Source organism: Bactrocera dorsalis, chromosome 4 (assembly GCF_023373825.1).
Source record: "Bactrocera dorsalis isolate Fly_Bdor chromosome 4, ASM2337382v1, whole genome shotgun sequence".
NCBI lineage: Eukaryota > Metazoa > Arthropoda > Insecta > Diptera > Tephritidae > Bactrocera > Bactrocera dorsalis.
Window position 1 is genome coordinate 70,966,416 of NC_064306.1, and position 24,598 is coordinate 70,991,013.

The 24,598-nt window shown below is 39.3% G+C and overlaps 2 protein-coding genes across 2 annotated transcripts in view; one reads left to right on the top strand and one right to left on the bottom strand.

Moving 5' to 3' along the window:
* Positions 1–941: 941 nt before the first annotated feature.
* LOC105223023 (uncharacterized) lies at positions 942–1,778 on the top strand. The gene is made up of 3 exons (XM_011200613.3): positions 942–1,211; positions 1,274–1,515; positions 1,590–1,778. Exons 1-3 carry the CDS (start codon positions 1,091–1,093, stop codon positions 1,776–1,778), a joined length of 552 nt encoding a protein of 183 aa, XP_011198915.1. The 5' UTR covers positions 942–1,090.
* Positions 1,779–1,819: 41 nt separating this feature from the next.
* The window catches only part of LOC105223024 (putative uncharacterized protein DDB_G0282129), a 49,909-nt gene continuing 27,130 nt past the window's right edge, over positions 1,820–24,598 (bottom strand). The window contains exons 2-7 of the mRNA XM_011200614.4: positions 14,357–14,765; positions 13,755–13,888; positions 11,269–12,484; positions 10,521–11,099; positions 5,143–5,268; positions 1,820–3,189 (exon numbers count right to left, since the gene is read on the bottom strand). Of these exons, the coding sequence (XP_011198916.2) occupies positions 2,416–3,189; positions 5,143–5,268; positions 10,521–11,099; positions 11,269–12,484; positions 13,755–13,888; positions 14,357–14,662 (3,135 nt within the window). The 5' untranslated portion in view covers positions 14,663–14,765 and the 3' untranslated portion in view covers positions 1,820–2,415. The remainder of the gene's footprint in view (positions 3,190–5,142; positions 5,269–10,520; positions 11,100–11,268; positions 12,485–13,754; positions 13,889–14,356; positions 14,766–24,598) is intronic.

Sequence of the window (24,598 nt, forward strand, 5' to 3'; positions counted from 1 at the left end):
TGAAGACGTGCTTTTCTAGGGAAGTATTGGATGAATTTCAACTCATTGTGCTTTGAAAACCAAAGAAAAGGAAAATATTATTGACTGTTTTATAGATAGATTCAAAAGCCTTTTGGTTAATCGTCCGACGTTTGAAGCTCAAAAGTAAACTTGAACTCTTAACACTCTTTTTCGACATTTCGCCGCATGAAAACGTGGCTGAGGGCGAACATGCTTCGAGATAAATTGATCGGCCTGACGTTGCTGAACACGCATCATGGCATTGAAGTCACTGCAGAAAAAGTTCACGAAAGATTCTAAAAACTTTGCAACGTTGTGTTTTGTAAAATGTTTCTATTCAATACACGAACTGCCTGTATTATCTGTATTATATGTACATTGCAATAAAGTATGTCACCCGCACGTTCACAATTTATAATGTGTTTTATTTTTAATTTAGCAGGATTTGATATTAGAAGGTCGATTTGAAATTTTTCCACAAAGATATTAAATTGTATAAAGACTATTATTAAATATTATATTTATTATTATAATCTTCATATTTTAAGTGAACCTATTTCTCGATCCGCTTGCGAATATACTCGGAACATTCGCAGTAGAATAAAAGTATATCTACTGTAAAGCAAAAACCTTCAGTACAAATGGCTGCACATCATGACTAACTAACAGTTCCATGAATATTTATTCGAATGGTTTTCCTATCACTGCTATGTATTTTGTTACAGGCTTTAGAAGTTAAAATATGATAGTAGATAAATTAAAAAGCTGTAATTCTTCGTCATATGCAAAAAAGAAAAAATCGTTAATAGATGAATTGGACAATACCACACCTTGAAGTGGCGAATTGATTCTAGTAATTTTAACTAATAAATCCAAATCAAAGTATAATGTCATATTCCTTTTCATTTCAATAATGCTACATTTCTGCAGTTTTTAAACATTTGCATATTTCTTTAAGAAATAACAGTATATTTTCTTAAAATCAAAATCAATACCCTGTATGTCTCATTAAAAACTATGAACTTCAATCAATATGTCTTTTGCTTGAACGAAAAACTCGAAAGCAAAACATAAACACAAAAAACCAGAAATGTTTCGTATACAAAAATTACTGCTCGAGGAATTTCGTGAAATCTACGAGCCTGTCATCGTGGAGAATCCATTCACGCAAGTGACCGATAAAGGGCTGGGCATTAGACAATACCACATAGGTGCGTTCACTCAGAAAGTAACGGATACAATATTTCAAACGTTTTTTTTTGTAACTACAAAGGTCTCACGCCAACGAAACTCGTATTCGGTTGCGACGACTTTGATCAGACCGATCTGGACGACGTCGGTTACCACAATATGGACCCGGAGATCGAAACCTTCCAATTGGTCAGTCTGCTGCCGCTGCAATTTCTACAAGTGAAATTCTTTCGCAAACAAGGACGCTGCATTATGCGTCTTTGCATTGTGGGCGACGAGGACAAGCCGATGTTCTTCGAGTTCGGCGGACACATGTACAAAAATGTGAGTATTCTTGTGCGCGGAAGTAACATTATTTGTATAGATGTATGTATGCATATGAGAGTGTAACTTTGCAGTTGTTCTGGAACACGTGGCGTGAGCGTATCGCCACCATACGCCTGGCGCAGCCCATACTCTTTCACATTTCCGGCTGCAGTCCGTTCTCAAGCACCGATGTGCTGCTCGAAGAGGAGGAGGTGCAGGCGCTGGTGCATTCGCCACCGCTATCGATAGCCAGTAATTGCGTGAACTACAGCCAGCAATGAATTTCGAAGAGAGTTCAATAGGTGGACATAAAATACGATCATTTGAGTGTATGTATGTATGTATATGGTTTTATTACAAAGTTACAAATGTGATAACAATAGCTTGTGATTAAGCTGCCTTTTGGAAATATATATTTTATATGTATTAAAGATACGAAATATTTAAATGTATATATTATATATTCTACATTATATACCATATGTACATAGATATATATTTTCTTAGCAAATTTGTGTGGAGCTCCAAGACTTCTTATTTATTTGTGGTTATTTACAGATATGCTTCATAAAATAGTGAAAGAGAAGACATGCACAACCGAAGTTTTGTGCATTTTTCGCATTTTAACAGTTTTAAGAAGCAAATATTATTTACAATTGCAAGTTTTTTTTTACAGAAAGTAGCGTACGTCGTTAAAATAATCCTCTACAACTAAACTTAACACTAAGTACAAGTTTTTCTGTGTACCCAAATATTTTAGATATATGGCTAGAAAACTTAGCAAACGACGGAGCGCAATTACTGCTTATATAATACAAATAATTCAAGCAAAATGTGGAACTACTTAGTTCCCTTTACAGCTTCGATTCCTTCATCATTGGACCCAGAAGTTTTCGCATTTTATATTTGCCTCAAGCTTCAATTCCCGAATGTGATGGTTTTATCCGAGTTCTTTGACCCGCCGCCCCCACTGCCGCTATGGCGATTTCCGTTCTTCAGAATGCCATTAGTGCCGCCATTTCCGGTACCGTTACTCAATCGCATGGGTGGTGGCGCGGTGTTGGCCACCTCATTTATGCTCACACCGTGCAGCTTTCTGGCCACATTCTCATAATTCTCGTAACTGCTGCGCAGCGGACAGTTGCTCTGATGCTCCAGCAGTTCCGCCGATTTCTTAAGCTTGGAACGTGTCAAAGTGTGTTGTAGTTCCGTTTGCAGTTGGTCGGCGGTGGCTTCTAACGCAGTGCCGTTACTGCGTCTCGGCGTGCCCACGAAGTCGAATTTGGCTGGCTCACGCCGCTGTTGTGGCTGCTCATATTCGCCGATTGTTATGGAGCCTGCGCGCAGGGTGCGTCTGTTGTTGTTATTATTATTGCTGTTGTTGTTGTCGTTGGTTGCATCGCGTCCATTTGTGACTATATTCGTGCTGGCATAGCCGTACGACGGTCGTACACTACTGCTTATTGTTGTTGCCTTCGTGCGTATTTCCACATTGTCGTAATCGGGCACGGGGGTGGCTGGCGGCTTCGGCGGTTGTTCTGTGGGTGCTTTAAGCGTCGTTACGCCATTATTGTAGTTGTTGTTCGTTTTCTGCGGCAATTGCTGTTGTTGCGCAGTGAACTTGTTGTTGTTGTTATTTGTGTTATATTGTACCGGTTGATTTCTTGGTGGTGAGCTGGCAAACTGCGGCGGCTGTGGGGGAGTAGACAAGCGGAAACTCATTAAAATTGTTGATTATTTAAAATTTAAAAGCTGATTAATTAAGTAAATATGCATAAATATGCTATTGGTTGTATGTGTGTCTTGTTTTTAACGTGAAACTGTGTTGTATAGCCATTTATGCTGAACACCTCAAACTAAGCCAAAGAGGCGTGAGTGTCCAACAGGGCGTATGAGTGTTTTTTCTTCGTTTGTTTTTTGCATAACATTTTAGCGTTTAAGTGTGTTAGTGTGTAGGTTCATTATCGGCGTTCGTGTTCAATGTCTAAATTTTTGTTATTACAAGTAAAAATATATTTTTATAGGTTTGTGGAAGCGCTTGAGTAATCAGTTGAGTAAAACTTAAACATTAAAAAAATGCATATTTAAATAATTGTTTGTTTGTACTGGTGGGGGAACAGGTATAATTATAAAAATAAATTGCATTGAAATGTCTTGTAGTTGTGCGCCACTTTGGAAATGTTTATTTTAATAAGTTTCTCTAAGACAGCGAAACTTTATTATAATTACGATTATAGTTAAGTATTTGTTGTAATAATCGAGACTTTCAAAGCAATTAAGGAACCTCTTAGGAAGCATCATGGTGTATTTTTGTAAGGAGATAATGCTACTTCCAAAAACGATTGAAAAATATTTCGAATTTATTATCACGAAATACATATATGTATGTATATCGTCACCTAAAAGGCAAAACAACGTATCTTTATCTTAAAAAAAAAATCGAAAATCGCTGTCAGCTGTAATAACCAATATATTGGGTAATCGAAACGTCTTTTCGTATTTTTAATCAAACTTCAACTTATTTTTTTTTAATCTATACTAATAAATAAATAAAAAAATATGTATTTTTTTGGTCGACCACTTTTTACCATTATCGCTAGAGATATTATTCCATCAGTGTAAAACTTTCAACAGTAAAAATTGAAATTTCGAAATTTTCAGAACGGAAACAAGGCTTCCGTGGCATTCTTCTATTTTTTATATAAATATTTCAAAATATAGCGAATTTGTTCATTTTCACTCATTTTTGAAGAGCTGTAACCCTTTTCCAAGTTCTCCGAATTTATTTTTTTTGTTAAATGAAGCTTAAAATCTCACCAAATACGAAACGACTTTTTCGACTACCCAATATAACAATTTTTATAACCCAAACTCAAATTTTGTTTCAATATGAGAGTATAACGTTTTTCTTTCGCCTGTAAACTTATGAAAAGTGATGTTACGTTATTTTGCATTTTAGGTGACGATATATAAGAGCGATTCAGCGCAGGCAAAAAATTTTACGGATATTTAAAAAATTACGGCACGTGTAAAATTTTTGTAATCCATTTATTCGAACGCTGATAACAGCTAACGGAAATTCCTCACTTGAAAGCGAGCCCAACTGGCGTTTATGAAAGTGTGTACTGCCGCTATTTCTATACAGGTATCTCAATCAATTACCCAATACATTACTAATTTTGTGAAACTTATGATATCAGCGGCAATTATACTGAGCTGAATGGTGTTGTTATTGGTAGAGCTCTCACTATTGCCGGAAATAGCACTTTCATTGCTAGATTGGTACATAATTGATAATTGGTGAGATATTGCTCGAGAATTGTGTTTGTGCTCACAGCACCAGTATTAGGAATGATCGGATATATGGACGTACGTTGAGCGGATAATGACATTTTAGCTTATGAAAAAGTGTTACTAAGATGACTTAGCATGAAACGAAAGGTTTTACGGTACACATTTGTTATGGAAATTGAGTTATATTGTTTAAGTAACCAATTGGGAATGTGAAGCCAACAGCGGTACTTTAAAGGACGTACATATCTGCGTGCCCCATTATATATTTTTACTTCAGCGCCTTCAATGAAACTACCTTCACTACCTACAAAGCTTCACTTTAAGCTCATAATTATGATCAATATGGCTTACCGGTGGCGGTATCTGGAATTGCGTTCCGTTTGCTATCGGACCATTGTCGTTGCGCAGCATGCGACTAGCGCGATGATTGACATCATCCTCCATCATGGTTGTTTTGCGTAGCGCCTCTTGCCGTTCCTGCAGTGGAGAGAAACAAAGTGTTGGTCAAAATTAATTTACAAGTTCATGCGATACAAAACAAGGCGAGAAAATGTAAAGGCAAGCAATTGTGAAGAGATAAATATTCATAAGCATAGATACTTTAATTGCTCGCGCGAACTGTGTGGCCACATATGTTTAGAAATGCATAGGTACATATGTACGCCAACACACAATCGCCTACTTTCAGTGGCTGTGCCGTTAGCTTACGTGCCTCGTAGGTGCTGAGTGTGACGAGACTGCGGCCGCCGCGTGCGGGACGCATTGTCGCATAGAGCGACTTTTCCTCGTCTTGTTGCATGGCGGCTACCGTGTGCGCTTGATGTGTACAATTGTTGACAAAGTGGCGGCTACTAATTAACTGTTATTAAGTATTGCAATAGATATGCGAGAAGCGTCGCCGCTTAGATGTTGAATTTGTCGACGCGTCGAGTCGCGCGGCAGCAACTGATTGACTAACTAAGTGATTGGCGCACTGATGTTGACTAATTGCAAAAGTTGACGCTTTTCCTCATGCCGATTGTGAAAGCACAAAACAAAAAAACAAATATGAAAACACAAGTAATGCTCGCAGTTTTAGCTTATGACACCAGCGAATTTGTCAATATATTTTTCAATTATTTAACAACAGCAAGAAACCATAAATTAGAATTTGATTATCGCGCACTTGTTGTTGTCGTTATTGTTGTTGTTAGTACTTGTAGTAGTGTTAAACAACTACTTGCGCTTGAGTGACTAATTACTCTGTTTGGCTTTGATGTTCTGCAGCGTATAGAACATGCGCAATGTTGGCAAGCAGAACGATGGAAAACAACAAATACAACGGAACTGCACTTCTCAATTTGTCGACTAGATTTTTCGAAATTTTCTGGTACACAGTTACACTTCTACTACAGCTGGCGATATTCGGTTGCGCGCGCGATAAGATAACGCGCAGTGCAATACACACAAACACGGTTATGTATGTGAACGCTCTTGGCGCACGAGCAAAGAACAACACGAGTCAAATTATGATATACAACTTATATATGCGCTGCACTGCATATGTGCGCGTTTGCCGAGAAAATACCGTATATTTCCATTGTCTATGATTTTGGCCAATATATTCGCTATTCACTGAAACTGTGCTTTGGCAGCGTCTGTTGCTGTTGTTGCCTCACCGCACGGCCGATCCACACTGAAGGTGTGCTTGACTGCCAACAAGCGCGTTCGCCTACAACATTCCATCAGCTGGCCGCACAGAATGATATCATTGTTTTTACTTAGTATATGAGCACTCGAACGCGCCGCGCCGTACACATGCGGAGTCTAGGCTTCTTCGCAAACAACTCGAGTTTAGCGCGAAGTAAATTTGAAAAAATCACAGCACAAAGATAAAAACCAAAAAAAAAACGCAAGTACATATGAAAATAAATAAGCGAAATATTTATTTATAAATATTGCTGTGCAACCACAACAAACACCTGTTATATGCCGCTGCACTGACACCCAAACACATGTCAAATAGACGCTGCGCTCTAGGCAATCAGCGCTCGCAGCTTGTTGTTTGTTATTTTGTTTTTATTTGCTTGCTTTTATTTTCTTTTTTATTTTTACATTTATTTTGTGCATACAGCGACCGACAATATAATATTTGTGTATACTTGTAGACGTAGTGGTACAAGAACAATGCGACTGAAAAAATCAGTTAACTGCACACGTCGTTTCGCTTTAGAATAATGCGCCAAAGTTAGTAGCGACTCGGTTGCAATTGTGCTTACAATGGGACGCGACGCGGCGCGGCTGTCGTGACTGTGTACCCCCAAGCCAAAACAACAGCAACTGATGCTCAGCGCTAGCGTTACACCGTAGACCCTATGCCACTAGAAAACTATTACAAACGGCGTATTTAAGTGCGCCACTGCTCAGCAACCTAAACGCCTCTGTGCGCACAACAATAGTGTAGTAGCGGCGATGCATGCAGCTATGTGGTGCAGTTAGCTTCTTGGCTCCTTCATTCATTCACTCAGCAGCGCTTTTCGCTTGGCTTGTTCGTTACTCACATATCAAACTGCTGTTTACCGTTTACTGTCGGCTATGTGACGCGCACAGCTATTGGCATCATAAGCAGGCACCTATGCACATAGTCAATCTCTCTTAGCTTGCAATGATTATTGTTAGACGGAATGGCGTTTGGTCAGGTGTTTTCGGGTACTTGTATTTAATGAGGTGTATGGAGTTAGTTCAGGATTGTTGCATACTTAGAAGATTATTTAAATTCAAACACCCATCTATACGGATGTGTCGAAAATGGGCGATGGAATGGGTGCGAGAAGATACTGTTCAAAGATAGGCATAAGACAACTTTTTAAGTTGTCGGACCTCTGCAGTATATTTTAAGCTGAGGTCTTTACTATTACAAAAGCCATGAAGCTGACCCATAATATACTTGCAGGCAAATCCAGAGTCAACACCTTCGTAGACAGCCAAGCCGCAATCAAGGCATTAAACTAGTATCACATTATCGGCCAGAAGTGTACTGGGAAGCAGGACCGCAGTGGAAAGTGTTGCCAGAAGTAAGAAATTTCATTTCTACTAGGTGCCATGGGCATGTGCAAAACGGTACATCTCGAGGTACACAAAATTCCTGTTGGCACTCGATAGAAGAGACTGTGGGAACATGATGGGAATACAAACTGGTCAATGTCTGGTGGCGACACACGCCCGCAAGATGGGGTTAATAGATCGAGAAGACTTCAAGAAATGTCTAGAGCAAAGCACCAGGGAACAATGGAGCATCTCTTGTGCACTTGTCCCACGTTGGCTTACGCTGTAAACATCTAGGGTCTCCACAGTATGATACACTAGAGGAGGTATCGATAGTGAGGCCGTAGAGTGTGTTGAAATTCGCGCAAAGCGAATTGGTCTATGTGTGGCTTATTGCGGATATCTCGTATCTCATTTTAAAAGAATTTCTAGTTCAATTTTGGGACCATCGTCTAATTTTGTAAGGAAAATTATTTAATTGTAAAACCTGCAGAAAGGATATTCGTTTAAAATCTTGAGCGTATTCAAACTTGAGAGTGAATAGAAATACATACTCGTATAATTGTCAACGTGCGCGAGCGAGAGCTAGACTAATTAACTAATTAAATATTGAATCTGCGTTTTCATTACCATATTTGTGCTAATTCTCAATTTTGGGTTGTCATAATGAGTCATCATTTAAAAAGTTATAGAAATACTATAAATTCGTGTTGAGTAGTAGATCGTATTGTACATCGTTAAAAATTTTCGACAACTCGTTAACTGCCATTTAGCATGTGTATATTTGTATATTATGATGTACAGAAAAAATCTGTCAATTTTTTTATTTATGTTTTTATTATGGCACAGCCTTTTAAGAAGAAGTATCGTTCTCTAAAAATTTTGCAATTCACCTTTATGGTAATTTGTAATTTTTAATAAAATTATATAATTATCTGGCATCGATACACAGTCACAAATTTTAACCGTTAACGCCTTTTTTGATACCCTTTTAATATTTTGAGAATTTTACGAAGTAAAAAAAATTTAAATTTCATAATTATTTTACTCAAAATTTTGAAACAGTTGTGCGCTGAGCGCGATGAAATTTTATTGCGGTCATTTCTAAAAATTTACTTAAGAAATCGTTCCACCATAATGTAAACATTAGTTGTGTAGATAAATGGCTTTAATTTCATTTGAAGGTACGCAGTTTACTTTTGCTAAGCTAATGTAAATAGTTTTAACAAATTGTATGTTACTTCTATTTGCAGCTCGAAAGCCTAACAGTACATTAATAATCATTAAAGTTGATAAATAATAACAAACTAACGAACTCATTGGTACATACATCAATATATACTATACACTCGCACTGTTTAGGTAGGCAAGGAAAAACCACTCATAAAAACACTTCCGTACAAGAAATTGGTTTTGTACGGCCAGTTCGTATGACACCTAAATATGGTAAAGGGGTTTTCAATAGGGACGCTATAAAACTATATCGACAAGAACAGCAAACAAGGCTATATTTTTCTCGCTCTTTTGACATTTCTCTTGACTAAAGTTTGCTTTTCCATCATGGAAAGATATGCGATCTAACAATGAGTCGAAATTATTAAAATTCAGTATCGAAGTTCGGAGTCACTGACCTCAACTTTAAGAGCTACGTGCAATTATAGTCGTCATAATCATCCTGTCAGAACAACAATTGAGCGTCTAGTAAAAAAATTTGAATGCACAGGCATAGTACAAAATGTTCCCGTGCCAGTGAGATAAAAAGTACTCTTAGTGTTGAAAGTACTTCCGTCCCTAGCGCATCAATTGAGGAAGACCCAAATCAGTCTCTCACACGCCGTTCTTAAGTGTTGGGCATCTCTGTAACGTCGTTGTCGCAAATTTTGCTAAAGGATCTTGACCTATATCCTTACAAGATAAAATTGACATAAAAACTAGTTTTGGTTTATGTGCCGGCGGCGTCATCGGGTAGTACTTCTTTCGTGACGATCATGACCAGCACGTTACTGTGAATGCAATCGCTACCGCTCAATGATAACCGAATATTTTTGGCTCGAATTGGATAATACGGACTTGGACAATATGTGGCTCCAACAGGACGGTGCCACAAGTCACACAGCGAATGTCACAACCGATTTATTGAAAACCAAGTTTGGTGAAAGTGTTATCTCATGAAATGGAATGGAAGAATTTCATTGTAATCCCAAACCGTTTTTGTTTTATTTTGTATTTATTTTGTACCGCTCTTATTGTAAAACTCGTTATATCGATATATATATATATATAGAGTGCTTCGATATTTGTGGTTCTGACAACTGAGCACGTTCTTAGGAAGAGGACGTGCAAAATATCTCGATATTTCGCATATATCCAGACTGATGGCACTATGGACATGGTTAAATCGACAGAGTTCGTTCCGCTGAACGAACTATTATGGGTAAGCGTAAAAGACCTACTAAACTTAATCCCGGGAGCCAGGCTACAACCAATGATTTTCTGCCATGAGCGCATCTAAAGAAACTAAGGTCAATTGGTTTTTGCAAATAAGCTCCAGCTGAGCTCATCTGTCTCCATATCTAGACTTTTCCTACTCATCGGTGGCAACTTAATGTATTACTTAGGCACAAGGTACGCCATACTGAAAAGCGTCAATTTTGTTGTGAAAGAGGAGATGAAAATGAAAATTGTGACGCGCTTACAACACTTACCTTGCGTTCAGTCTCTTGGAACCCGTTTTTGAACATGCGCTGGTGGGCACGTTTAAACTCGTCCATCAGCGCGCTGTGCTGATCACCAGCGCCAACACCGACACCGGCAATCGCTGAGGTACCAACTGTCGGAATGTTTTGACTACTGCTGTTGTTGTTGTGGCTGCTGTGACTGTGGTTGTTGCGCTCGCTGCCATTAACATTGTTGCTAGCAGCGCGAGCACTCAACGCGGCTGTCGTAGCGTTGGAGGCCGACAAGGGCGCGGGCGCAGGCGCGGAAGTCGCCGTTGGGGATGTTGGCGGAGCAGACAATGAAAGCGACGATGAAGACGGCGACAGTGGTGTGGTGTGATAGTGCGGTTGTTGTTGCTGTTGTGCCTTTAGTGCCAGCGGCTGATGGAGCGTGTTGTGATGATGAAGTTGCTGCTGCTGCTGCTGTTGTTGTGGCGGCTGTTGCCTACACTGGCTGTAATGGTTCTGCTTGCCGTTGATGTTTATATAATTGCCTTGGTTGTGCGCGTTGATATTGTTGTTGTTGTTTGCGTTGTTATTAGCTGTTGCCGCGTTGAGTCGCTGTTTCTGCGAGGCGATGCGAAAATTAAGCGTGCGGCGCGTTGCAAGTCGCGTTGCGTTGCGTGTAGATTGTTGAATTGAGAAATATCGAAAGTAGGTTTTTGTTATTTTTGTACATTATGGCTTTCGTAATTTACTTACACTCGCTGTTTCAGTTGCTAAATAATTCACTTACCTCTTTGCGTTTTTTCAGCTCCTCGGTTATGGCACTGGAGAGCGAGCTGCTGTCGGCTTGGCGCGTGTTGCGGTAATTCTGTGTACTTTGCTGTTGTTGCGACTGTTGAAATAGCGTGGTTTGTTGCTGTGGTTGCTGTTGTAGCTGTGTGCTGTTGTTGCGTAGACATTTGTGGAATTCCGGATGCTTCGTTGGCGTTGTGTGGCTGGGCAAAGAATGTGTTGGCTGCAGCGTGTTGTGGCGATAGTGACTGTTGAATTCAACGCGCTGTTGTTGCAACTGTTGAATTTGCTTTTGTTGCTGTTGCTGTCTTTTTGTCTCGTCCGCCTGTTGACGGTGCACTTCCACCGTCACCGTTCTGGTCTCCCGTTCCTCTCGCGTCATATACGAAGCGCCACTAGAGTTCATCGGGACCATTGGCGGTGGTATCGGCAATGCTTCGTGCGAGCCGACAGTGTTCACTGATCTTGGTACGCCATACTCACTTGTGATCCGCGAGCCATTCGCTACCGGTTGTGTGCTACTAACGAATGTGTTGTTAATAGATGTGCCCTGCTCCGACAATTTAATAATAGTTTTATTGACTTGTTGCTGGCTTCCGACTGGTTTCTTTTCCGGTGCATCTCTATTATGCTTGTTACAGCCGTCTTGCTGATCAGCACATCGCTGTTGATCGACGTACGGTGCTGCTGCTCCTGACGACTCATTCCAAATCGGTGCGGTCGTTGTTTCTTCGCGCACCGCTGTCAAACGCTTTGACTTCGCATCCGCCCAGCAGGGGCTTTGATCGCCTGTCACCGAACTGGCCGAACTGTTGTAGCCGCTTGATTCGCCCGGAAATAGATCGCATCCGGCTGCTTTGTGTACGATCATCTCCAATTTGCTAGCACTTTTCATTACCGCCACCGCCTCGCTAAAGAGCACATCGGAGAAGTCTATGCTATTGACACTGAGTATTTGATCGCCCTGACGTAGACCAGCTTCGCGTGCCACACTCTTTTCTTTGGTGAATTGCACAAAAATTCCGGGTTTCCACTCGGGACCTTTGCAAATACCAAGTCCGAGTGTTGTACGTGGTGCTACATCAAGCGTGATATTGACCTCTTTGTTGCGTGTTTCGCGTTCGGGCGCGACTTTATAAGAACTCTCGGAGGAGGCACTGCTGCCGTTCGTGAAAGTTTTTACCGCGTGCCAAGATAATTTGTCTGCGTCTTTGCTGTAAAACAGTCGTACCAGAAGTGAGTTTTTAGATTCAATAAAGGCATAAATAACGTATTTATTAAATGGCACTTACTACTTCTAGCGTTGGAGAATAAAATAGGCTAACCTTATTATTAGAAAAAGAGATATACGTTTATATTAGGTTGACCCAAAAACTAACCTATCGAATTTGTCGATCAAAATTTAGAAGTTTTGAAAACTGTGGATACATCCTATCAGATCAAACTGTACGCGCAAACCTAATCGATAAATATTTTTCCTTGGATTCATATCACCTTTTTTATGTTCTTGTGAAGTTTGTTGTCCACATGGCAATTGGATTGTGTTTCTACCAACAATAAGATTGCTTGAAATTTTACAGTTTCAATAAAATCACTACTACAGGGCCGCCGACATAGTTGCAGAAGTCTTTTGGGGAGTTTTCTTTGTCACGAATAGAAGTAATTGAAGGTCGCGAAGTATTCGAATAATTGCCCCATAAGAGTCCTCCATCCACGTCGATTAATGACGATAAGATCGGAAAAGTTTAAGCAACACATTTCGATTAATCTTTATAAATTATTAAGATTGATCAGGTGGGTAGTCATGTCCTAACAAAGTTTTTACTGGGCCCTTGTGTGACTCTTTTCGTACAGAAAACCCACATTATTAGCCACTTATTTTCATCCATAAATGGCGACTTGAACTGTTGCAATATTTTCATATACAAAATTAGTTCTTGGAAAGTCAATTCAATTGTTTTCAGATTAAACAGTTCCTTGGATGGTTGAGTGGCTAAAAGGGAGGCGTATGAGCGCCGGACCGTAGGTGGTCGCATTTAAACCATAATTAGGCCCATTGTTCTCCCTGGCAGTTTCTTCAGAGAAACGGGTGTGACAGAGTCCGACTCAATCAATTGAATGCATTGTACGAAGTGTGCCGATGTAAGAGAATATCAAGGTCACTTTTCGAATGAAGCCGATTAGACTGTCAATAATTTTAAAGGCAACACCAATACATACATATATTGGTAGTCGAAAAAGGTTTTTTCGTATTTTTTCAATAGGTGCCATCGTATACATATCGCCTATTGGAAAGGTGATATTAGCAGATTGCGATATACTGTGTGAAAATTCGACGTACGAGCTTACGTTCGATTCTCTATCTTTTTTATTTTTGGAAAAGTATCAAACACTAACTACTATTAAAATAGGTTGACCGACAATTAAAAATACTTTGAAACTTATAGTACAATAAACAGTTGTTTAATCGACTCCGCAACTTACTCTTTGATCGGCAACATTCCCACACTCCTCACTTTCATGGTAATTCTATCCTGGTTGGTTATGAATTGTATTATCTCCTTGTGAACGGCGTCGTCTACGCGAAAGCCATTTATTCGCAGAATTTGGTCACCAATCTGCACAAAAAATAAAAAAAACATAAAATACTAGTTAAAATGTCTACAAAAACACGCCGGCGCATGCGTTGGTTAAATATGCGGGTATGAATGTGTTTACGGCATCGCGTAGTGCCGTTTGAAATGCGAGAAGCGTTAGCTTTTGTCTAGAATGTACGCAGCCGCACGTGTGCCACATAAATTTTCACAAACAAACGGAACAGAATGTTAACACATATTCACACGAAATCAGTAAGCGTTTTTACCGCACAAACGATAGGCCCGACGTACGTGTCGGACGCACCCACGTAGCGACAGCTTGTCTTATTTCACTTTAACGACAGTGGCAAACTCACGTTTCTCACTTTTTCAGATATAAATTGCTGTCGCTTTGCCTGTTTTTTGGCTTCTTAGGTGTAATTTAGTTGCAGCAATCGCCCGAAAGTGGAGCAACCTGAGGGGCGCTGCAACCCGAATTCGCATACTTACACGCATTCCCTTAAGTTCGGCTTCGCTGTTCCGCTCCACACTTGATATGAAAAATCCGGTGCCAAACTCTTTGCCACCACGTACGGTGAACCCGAACGACGGACTGGTGTCGGGCGTGACCAAAATGCGGCGCGCATGCGGCCGTACGAGACGCAATATGCGCAGGCGTGTGCTCGCTACGGCCGCAGCCGCCGCCGCCGAGGAAGGTATGCTCATGGCGCACCAGGAAGAGGTAGTGGCCAGTGTCATAACGTCACTCGACGAGCTCGCCGTGGAGCCTTGAATGCTGCTACAATCGGTCAACATGTTGTATGCTTCAATAACTGTCTTCGTATGTGATGTTGTTGGCGTTGGGGGAAAATACCCGCGATATGTGATGCTGCTGGACTTGTGTTGTTTCGCCGTTTAACTGCAAATGGAAATTCGAAATTTGTTATATGGAATTAATAAAAATGTGCTGTGTGGCAGCTGCGACGGCAGCGGCGTCTGAAAGGCGTGAAAATGTTCGTGATAAAGAAAATTATAAATTGACTAAAGCGCATCTGCAGCTGTGCCACATTGTTTTTGTTGTTGTAAGCGATAAGTTGTTGTCATGGCAGACTCAGCAGCCGACAATGAAATTTCTCCCGCACAATTGTATTTACAATTGATGTTGTTGTTGCAATTATTGGCGCAGCGCACAGTTGTGCGGTGATGCGTTTGAGCTCTTTGTGCAAAATGCACATCTGTGCGCCAACATGTGCTCAGCGCCTGCGGCGACGGTCTATGGCGCGGGGTACAAATTGGCAGCGCGGTCTCGTCACTAAATTTGCAGCTGCATTCAGGCAATTGTTGGCGGTCTTGTTGTCGTCTGTCAATGCCCGCAATGTTGTTGACACCCTCACCGCTATTAATGTCCGTCTACCAAAATGACTTTTCGGCAATCGCGCTTGTATGCAGATGTATGCCCACATTAGCAACACCTTCAATGTATACAACAACAACAACAATGCAGCACACCCAGAAACAATAAAATTCAAGTTGTGGCAATGAGGGCGTATGCTGACCAAGTAGGTTGTTCGCAAACCTCATTTTCATTAGCAATTAAAAATCAATATGCAGAAGATTAAACAAATGCTTGCTAGTCTTAAGTCTTAAGTACTCATTTGGAAATGTGCGAGTTTTAGTAGGTTAAGTGGTCAGTTAATAGAAAACTGAAAATATTTGTTGATTCTTTAAGCGATAACTTGTGTATTTGAGGAACATAAATTTGTTAAACAATTGTGTCGAAGATTTTGTGGGTAGAAAAGTTGATACACTTTTCGCGTAAATATTTCAGTTTACTTTCCTTAATGCAGTATTTTTCAAACTAAAATTTCTTGAGAATTTTTTTTTTGCCTTACTTTAAAAGTAAAGATGTGCTACCTAAGTGTACTTTACAGCTAAAATAACATAACCAGTCCTTTGATAATTTATTCCTTCAAGGATAGCTTCTGATATTTTCTATTTTATCAAAATTTGGTCGAAGAGTTATCGAAAATCTTGTAAATTGACTTCAAAATAAACAAACTTCAAACCCTATTTGACTAAAACGAAGTGAAATTATAAAAATTAAATAAATTCGAGTAGGCTTGTTAATTAGGAGTCGAATCAATATTCTAGTAAATATGTAGTATTATCAATAAAAATTCCTTAGAGATGATTTTTTCGTAGCTTGACAAATTTTAATGAAATCTTTATTGTAGATATTGTATCGTTATTTTATTTAAATCGATTTTTAAAAACCGTTTCGAGTTCAGATGCCTTAATTATTTTACTGCTACACAACAGTCCTGAGTTACATGGGTTTACAGCTTTCAAAAAATTTATGTTTTTATTGTCTTATTAAATTCTACAACCTAGAATATTGTGGTAAATTTTCAAGTTGATCCGAGTAATAGTTTCGGAGATACGGCCTTGAAAATTTGTGCGCACTTAGGCTAAATGCGCCGTCTTTAAATGCGTTTTTTTCGAAACTGTGTTTTAAAAGTCGTCATGAAATTCTACATAAGTCTTTGAGATACAATTCGATTACAACTATTTAAAAAAATGTTGGAAAATTTTATTTTTTTGCAAAAATGTTTGGCAAAAATCCAATTTTCCAAAAATTCAGGAATTTCTTTGTTAATAGTATATGTTTGTAACAATAAAAAATTATAATAAAATATTTCATTTTTAAAATAAGAAAAAATTGTTAAAAAAGACCGTTTTTTACCCTAAGAAACCTATGTAACCCCCTTTCCACATATTTTACATCAACATACATACATTTAATTTTGTGAGGTTATTTTAAAATCTAAACGCAATTGGACTATAAATCACAAGTCTTTACGATGCCAAAAAACTTGTTTATTAGGATCTGATTTTATTATTCTAATTCAACTAGATGGCTAACGGTGCAAGATAAAACTCGTTTAAGTATTGATTTCACAATGTTGGGGCACTCTAGGAAAGGGCTAAAGACCACGTTCAATTTATGTACAAATCATTCAATACGAGTATATCAAATACTTATAACATTAGCGCTCGGAAACCGGTTGAATACTGATCAGTTGAAATCCCAGAATTAATTTAAGCAAACCTAGCTGAGGGCGAGGAGCTGACTAGTATTTTAAAAAGTAAGGAATTTGCGTATAACCGAATATTTCAAACTCCTGTAAATTGCACGGCAAACTTCTTTTCGAGTTTGAGTAATTTGGAACAGTTCAAAGGCATTATTTTGGCAAATTTTAAACGGAACACATTGTTGGCTCTCGATTTGTGTACTGGAAAGTGAAAGAATAAAATGAAATTTAAAATTGTATTATTTAGGAAGTATGTAGATATGGTTTTAGTCCGATTTCGCAGGTTTTCATACTGTAGTTTAGGAATGTCAGGATAACATCGTCTATCATATGTTGTTCGAATTGAAATCAGTCGAGTGGGATATGGGTTTTTAACTAAATGTGAGTGATGACACACTCCATCGTAAACTCTTCTAACATTGTTCTCAATCTGCTATACTCACTTCTGATTCTCTTAGTTAATGATTTTCTGCTAGATTGCTGAAACCCCAAATATTTTAAAAAGATGTGAAATAATTGCATGGCACGTAACCTCCGAGATGAGCACGATATCAGCAACTTCAAAAAAGATTTGACTACTCTTGAATGCTAGTTTCTTCACGTACTCAATTAACAGCGTTACTAAACATTTTTGGGCTCTTACTATTTGCATTTAAATGCTTTTTATAGTGGGGGGTAATAGAATTGTATGCTTCTGCCAAATTTCAAATACTTTGTTATGCGTGGTTCTGTTTTTCGGGAGAAATGGGAAGCTATGTATTTGATCAAACTAAATATTTCTAACTTTTTAGTGGCATAAACCGTGAGGTCAGTATCTTTACGAGAGTGTCATTACAATATTTTCACAATTTATCTATCCTTTTTATGGTAATAATATTCCATTAAAGTAATAAATTTTTGTAAACACATTGTCGAAACATATGTCGCATCGATGGATCCATAGAAAGTGTAAAAATATGATTAATTTTGCAAATGCACACCTGATATGGAAATAATCGTGTAAATGTTTATTTGCAAAAAAGCTATACTGCATATGATTGCATGGGCTTTACAAGCAGAGATGCCTCCAACTCTAACCGCAACATGCAAATATTTCGATAAATGCGAAATAAAATTGCAAAGACGATGGCCGGACAACAAAGACGGCAGTGCGATAGGCTGTATCTCGTTACTGTCGCCTCCGTAGAAGTCACTAGTTGGCTGCCTGTGCCGCCTGCTGTCGTGTGTCTGTTGTCTATTGTCCGTTAGTAAAAGTGAAAAAGTCACTTTCTCCGTGTCGCGCACATTTCTAACCTCGCCTGCTGTTCGTGTCATCCGCCGTGGCGCCGCACAGGCTAACCTCAATCAACAAGGAGCATCTGCTTTTCCACCATCCCCATTTTCCTAGCCAGTTGTGCGAATTATTTGCACAACAGTTGCTGCTGTTGGTGGCTGCCGTGGCGGCATCTTCGTTGCTGCGCCTGCGGTGGAAATCACTTTGTTGTTTGTTTAGATGAGGCGCAATAAAGTCACATTGTTGCGATGAAAAATGTTGGGGCAACACAAGGTGGCGGCGATAATGTTACGACATATCGGCAAAAACAAGCAACGCAACGCAGTGATGTATTTGCGACAGCAACAACGACAGTAATGGCGTGCAGTGTCGTCATCCGTTGCATGCGAGTACTGTCACAGCTACAATGGAAGCGTGAAGATAAGACGCTTACGAACGTTTTATTTCGACGAAAAAGACATTTTCGATAATTTGACTCTTGGCGAAGCTTGGCAATGTGTGGGCAGTATAATGTAAATATTTTGATGTGAAAGTAAGTGTTTTACGAGTCGTGTTGCGAGTTGCATCTTATTGATTTCTAATAAGGCGAAGTCCAACATAGTGGCTCCGCTTAATGGTTTGCTGCACATTTTCATCTAAAGAAATTTGCATTACACTAAACATTGGAAATGGATATAAATCTTATTTCGAATGTTTAATGGACTCTGTGGGAATATTCGACAACTCCAATGGAATTCGAAAGAGGCTAAAGCATCTCCTTTATGACTTTTAACACCGAAAAATAGACTAAGAGCTTCGCAAGCTTTTCCCACGATAGACGGATCTAAGTATGCCGAATGCATCCAAATTTACGTGCATTCAAGGAATGCTCTCAAAAAAGCATTTTACAAAACTACGCCGCTATAATTAAAGCAAGAACAGCTGGTTTGTGGTTTTGGGACTTTTGCGAATCCCATTGACAAAAGCATGATACCGCGAAAGATTTCTTATCACGAAAATTCACGTTCTGTAAAGAATGAATTTCGAGCGCTTAGCTCAACTTATGGTCAACATTAACGGCCTAATGAGTGTACTATTCGCAAAACCATCACCTATTTTGAGACTTAGCATTCATAATTGGATAATATGTGTCCGAATAGACCACGTCCCAGGACGTAGTGAATAAAATATAGCAGCTGTAGCTGAGATTGTCCACGAATCCGTGGCGAGTCGATTGGGCGCCATTCGCAGCAACTCAGACTGACGTATGGAAGGACTTAGAGCATTTTACATCGAGATCTTAAATTAAAAGCGTACAAAATACAGAACTGAAGCCAAGCCGAGACCTCTATGGGTTCTTAAAAAGTACCAAGAAGATTGGATGTTTTCGAGCCAAATTTTGTTTAGGGATGAGACCAATTTCTGGCTCAATGGTTACGTAAACAAGCAAAATTGCCGCAGAAATTGCAGTTCGTGATCTCGGTGACATTTAGGCGCCTTTTTCCACACATCGCATCAGTCAATGCATTTATTGAGAGGACACTTTGCTAAACAGACAATTTTCCGTTTTGGGGCAGGTCGATTGGCCAAGATAGTGTGAAATCACACCGTCAGACTTTTCCCTGTGGGGATAAGTGAAGTCTAAAGTCTATGCAGATGCTTCAATTCAATTTACCATTTGAAATGCTTGAACGAGTCATCAAAAATTGGGCTCAACGGATGGACACTCTGAGACGTAGCTGCGACCAACATTTGAAATATATAATCTTCAAAAATTAAATTTGATGTTTCTGTGTTTTTTCTTAAAAAAATAGGGAACCTCAAAATGGATAACTCCTTCAACCTCTATCAATTCTAATCATATTTCACTTAATCTGTCTATTTGATTTATACCAGTTGTCACGATTCAGCTTGGCGAATCGAAGACGCTGGTATTATCCAAAAAATAAATGATAAAAAATCATAATGTCCACCAAGCTTTACGGCCATTCGACAAAACCCTATAAGTTTGCCATATTAACAAAATTACTTATTCATTTCTTTTATGTATTCGCACTTGTGATCAGATAGAGATTTACTACATAATAGCTGTTATTATGTTGTAATAATATTTTCCAAAATAAAAGCACAACAATACATCACGACATGCTAACGATGGTTGTGGTGAAGCGACTTTCAATAACACCCCACACTTCACTCCCCAACGCGCCGTTCGTCGTGAGGCAAAACAACATAACCGCAACGTGACATTGAAACGGCAGAAAGCAATTGCTTATGAGCGTCACTGTCAGCGCGCGGCGGTCGGAGCCTGCGCGGTGAGCCGTCACACTTATCAACTAAATGACTAAATGGCTGCCTGTGACGGCGGGTAAATGCAAATGTTACGACAACAAGCGCGGAGACAGCGCGCTTAGCGACGCGAATGTGATTTCACCGATGAGCGAAAAGAAGAAGCAGAAACCCCGAAGCAATGTAAGCAGCGCGGCGCACATGATTCTGTCACGTCTGCTCGCGCGTTACGTGTTACATGCTACATGTGGCATGCCGGTGGCCTGTCACCATGCCCAGAGGCTTTATTGTCTGACTGACAGCAGCAATCTTTTTAATGCGCACATCTGCTTTTGATGCGCCACTGCCAGCACAGGCGCGCGTTGCTTGCATGCAACTTGTGGCGTGTGTGGCAAGTGCTAACGGCGCACCGTCAGCCATAAATTAAACGCTGATCACTGCGTTACGTTTCGCCTGTGAAGCGCGCATTGCTTCATAACTTTATTTATTTCTATTTTCTACTCGTCTACGGTTTTCGGAAGTAAAAGTCTATGTGCAACTGAAATATTTACCGTTTTTCGGAAGCGTGCTTGCACTTGCAACGCCTGCGGTTGTCGGTGCTACTTGTGCTGTCGTTGGCCTGATTTGTGCCGCTGTTGCAGGTGCAGAACGAGCGTGAGAGCCATCATCTAACCACTTTGGTTAGTGTAGAAACAAACAGCCGAGCTCGTACACACACACATGCAAGTACATGCGAGTGCGCATCATTTGACAAGCAGTAAAAGCTTTAAACGTTTTAGTCTTCACTTTGACTGGCTTGGCTTTCTCAACTGAGCGTTCTTCTTGTTTTTCTCTTATATTTTTCGGAAATTTCACTAGTTTTGCGCAATTGTCGAAAACCTCCCATAAAGCTGCCGACATTAATTCGAAAGACTTAAGCAACAAACTAAACTGCTAGCTGATGTATGCAAGCGGCGACAGTTGGCAGCTGGCAGCTGATTGTCTTACCACAAATCACTTCTGCCGCAATCTGCTTGTGTCTTGTTGTGAAATGCTGTTTAGAATGTCTAAAAATCCGAATTTAAATAAAAAGACGAATTGCCATTAAATCGTATTAAAAATTGTGAAATTTTGAAGAAACAACTGAGAAATACCTTACAACTGCACGCACGTACCGCAATTTTGGCAATAAAAAATTCCACGTAAAAGCAATTAAAATACTTAAGTTATGTCTTCTCGTTACGATTTGTAAACATAAATTGCTTATCTGCTTTTTTAGTGTTTTTGTGCTTTTTGGGTGCTGATTTTGTGTAACTCACAGCATCTTCCGGCTCTTTCGCAGCCGCTCATAGCACTAACTCGGTCAGTGGCCAGCCATTCACCGAATTTTCAGCAGTTTTAGCATTGCATACTTAATTGCCATGACCGAAAGCTACAATGAGAAAAAAAGCAATAAGAAAAGCAACAACAACAGCAGCCGGCAACGGCCACACATTTCTAAATGCAAATTGAGATTAATTAGTTTTGGCTCACTTGGATGTTGATGATATTACATAATCGCTTTGGAAAACGCAAAAAAGTAGCGAAAATTTGAAATGAGTAAAACTCGACCAAACAAACAGATTCAAAACAACCAAAAAAGAAAGACTTAAGGATTACGTACACTGTAAGCAAAATGAAACTGTTATGTAGCGCTTGTATGTTTCAGTGTATGTCTCTCTGGTGGCCGTTAGTATAAAGAAGGCAGCCAGCAATAAAACTTAATGTTGGAAATGAGAAAATAAAATTGAATACACTTTCAAAGCAAGAAATACATATTAAAATGGGAGGGAAAAAAGCTTAACTAATAGATGGTGAAATGGCATGGACTCAAAGTGGGTCTATTGTGTGTCTACACACCGCTTGTTATGCATTTAAGCAGTTACGCTTTTATTAAACGTTCAATGATGGAGTTTGAAAATGCGGCGTTAATTGCCAAACGGCGCTGCACGAGCGGCGATTGTGCGCTTTTCATGAGCGCTTCTGCCAAAGAGCCATTGTCCAGGCAAAAGCGCGTACGATGCATTCATTAGCCACTTAAAATAAACCAATTCCCAGACGCTTGCTGTAGCAGCTGCCTCTTCAAAGTATTGCTAAATCACAAATGTGAGTATTTACATTTTATAAGCATATATATATGACTATATATCTATATAACTAAAGTCTTTTCTTGGAAATAATAATTTATTTATTGCTTCACACATACATACATATGTGTCTATATCTGATATTTCCTTATTACAAAAGATCTTTTTATCACATGTGTGTTGGTAAGTACATGCAATTTGCATATCAAGTGTTGTTGTTTCGATCAGAAATCAATGGCTCTTATAGCTTCAAACAATTGACCTTTATTGTATAGTTGTGGCTTACATAAGCGTTTTTATGATTTCGCAAGAACTTGAATACTTTTAACTGATGATTGCAGCAATAAGTGACTTTGTATTAATTAACTGCTGTTGACTATTAATTAGTTTTCATCATTCCCTTCTTTATACGTATACTAAGAAAATAATTCCCAAGTGTTAATCGCAAGTTAATTGATTTTTTATCATTTACATACGTATGTACATATAACATGTGTCCGTATAATATATTACGTGATTTTATGGATTAATAATTAAGAATTTAATTTAATATATTATACTTAATTCATCATAATAGTACCGAGGAAGGTATTTCTTGAATCATTGGTATTTATTGCTAATCGCTCACTTTTATTGAGACACCAACCTATGCACAAAAGTTTGCAGTACCTGAAGAACTATATAAGCGATTTATCCATAAATATACTCAGGCCAATTATTGTTAGCACAAGTTGCCCATTCCATGGATATTTTTAGTATAAAGGTTCCGAAATCCCCATGTATCTGTGGCGGTTATACAAGGTATAGTTCAATGTCGACCATTTTCTGGTGAGAGTTGATACATGATATTTACTAGTATTCCGGTATTTTTATTGATGTTTGTATTATCCAATGTCGATTGGATAAATCTTAAATAATTTAAGGCGGTTTTCAATGCAAATAAAACATAATTATGATCCAAATTCATTTCCAAGTTGTAACATAAGCACTAACCAGATATTTGCCACACGCCAAAACTTTGGGTAATAACAAATGCTCCGTCAGAATCGGAAAGGACCTCTCGGAGCCGTGCGATACCAAACGAGGTTTCAGATAAGACAACTTCTTCAATATGCTGCTGTAGAAAATAATTCGGGCTGCAGACTTGAATAGAGAAGCTACAATATTTTTCAAGAGTATACAAATGCTGGCTGATATTGATTTCATTGATCTCAACAACCGCCACGTTAGTTCTGCTTTCTCCAGACTGGACAAGGAAGCAAAGCAAATGGGTCTGGCAATGAACGAGGGCAAGACGAAATATCTCATCAAACAAACAGTCGTTGCACTCGAGACTTGGCTCCCACTTCACTGACATACAGTCATAATTTCGAAATCATAGATAATTTCGTCTATCTTGGAACGTAACACCAACAAAAATGACAAACGTTACAAATTCTCGACAGAAAGCTTTTGCGGCAGTTTAAGGTCCTTTAGGCATTGGCAACGGCGAATATCGCATTCGATAGATTTATGAGCTCTATGAGATTAATTGACATTGTTCAGCGAATTAAGAGACAGAAGCTGCGCTGGCTAGGCCATGTCGTCCGAATGGACGAAAAAACTCCAGCTCTGAAAGAATTCGACTTCGTACCTGCCGGGGGAAGCAGAGGAAGAGGAAGACTTCCACTCCATAGGAAAGACCAGGTGGATAAGGACCTGGATACACTTAGAATCTCCAATTGGCGCCATGTTGCGAAACGTAAGAAGGGCTGGCGTGTTGTAGTAAAGTCGGCTATAAACGCGTAAGCGGTCTCTACGCCAATAAAGAAGAAGAAGAACATAAGCATGTAATGCAAAGACTGCGAACCGAATTTGTTGAAAAAGTGCGTTGCTATTTCCAATGTCCAGTTTTTGAACTGATGTACAATCAAACTTATGTTCATACCAGAAAGTTTGCTGAAACCCAAAACATCTTCTTCAAATAAGGATAACGTAATTTTGACAGGTTCTGGTGGCCATGTTTGTTTACGGA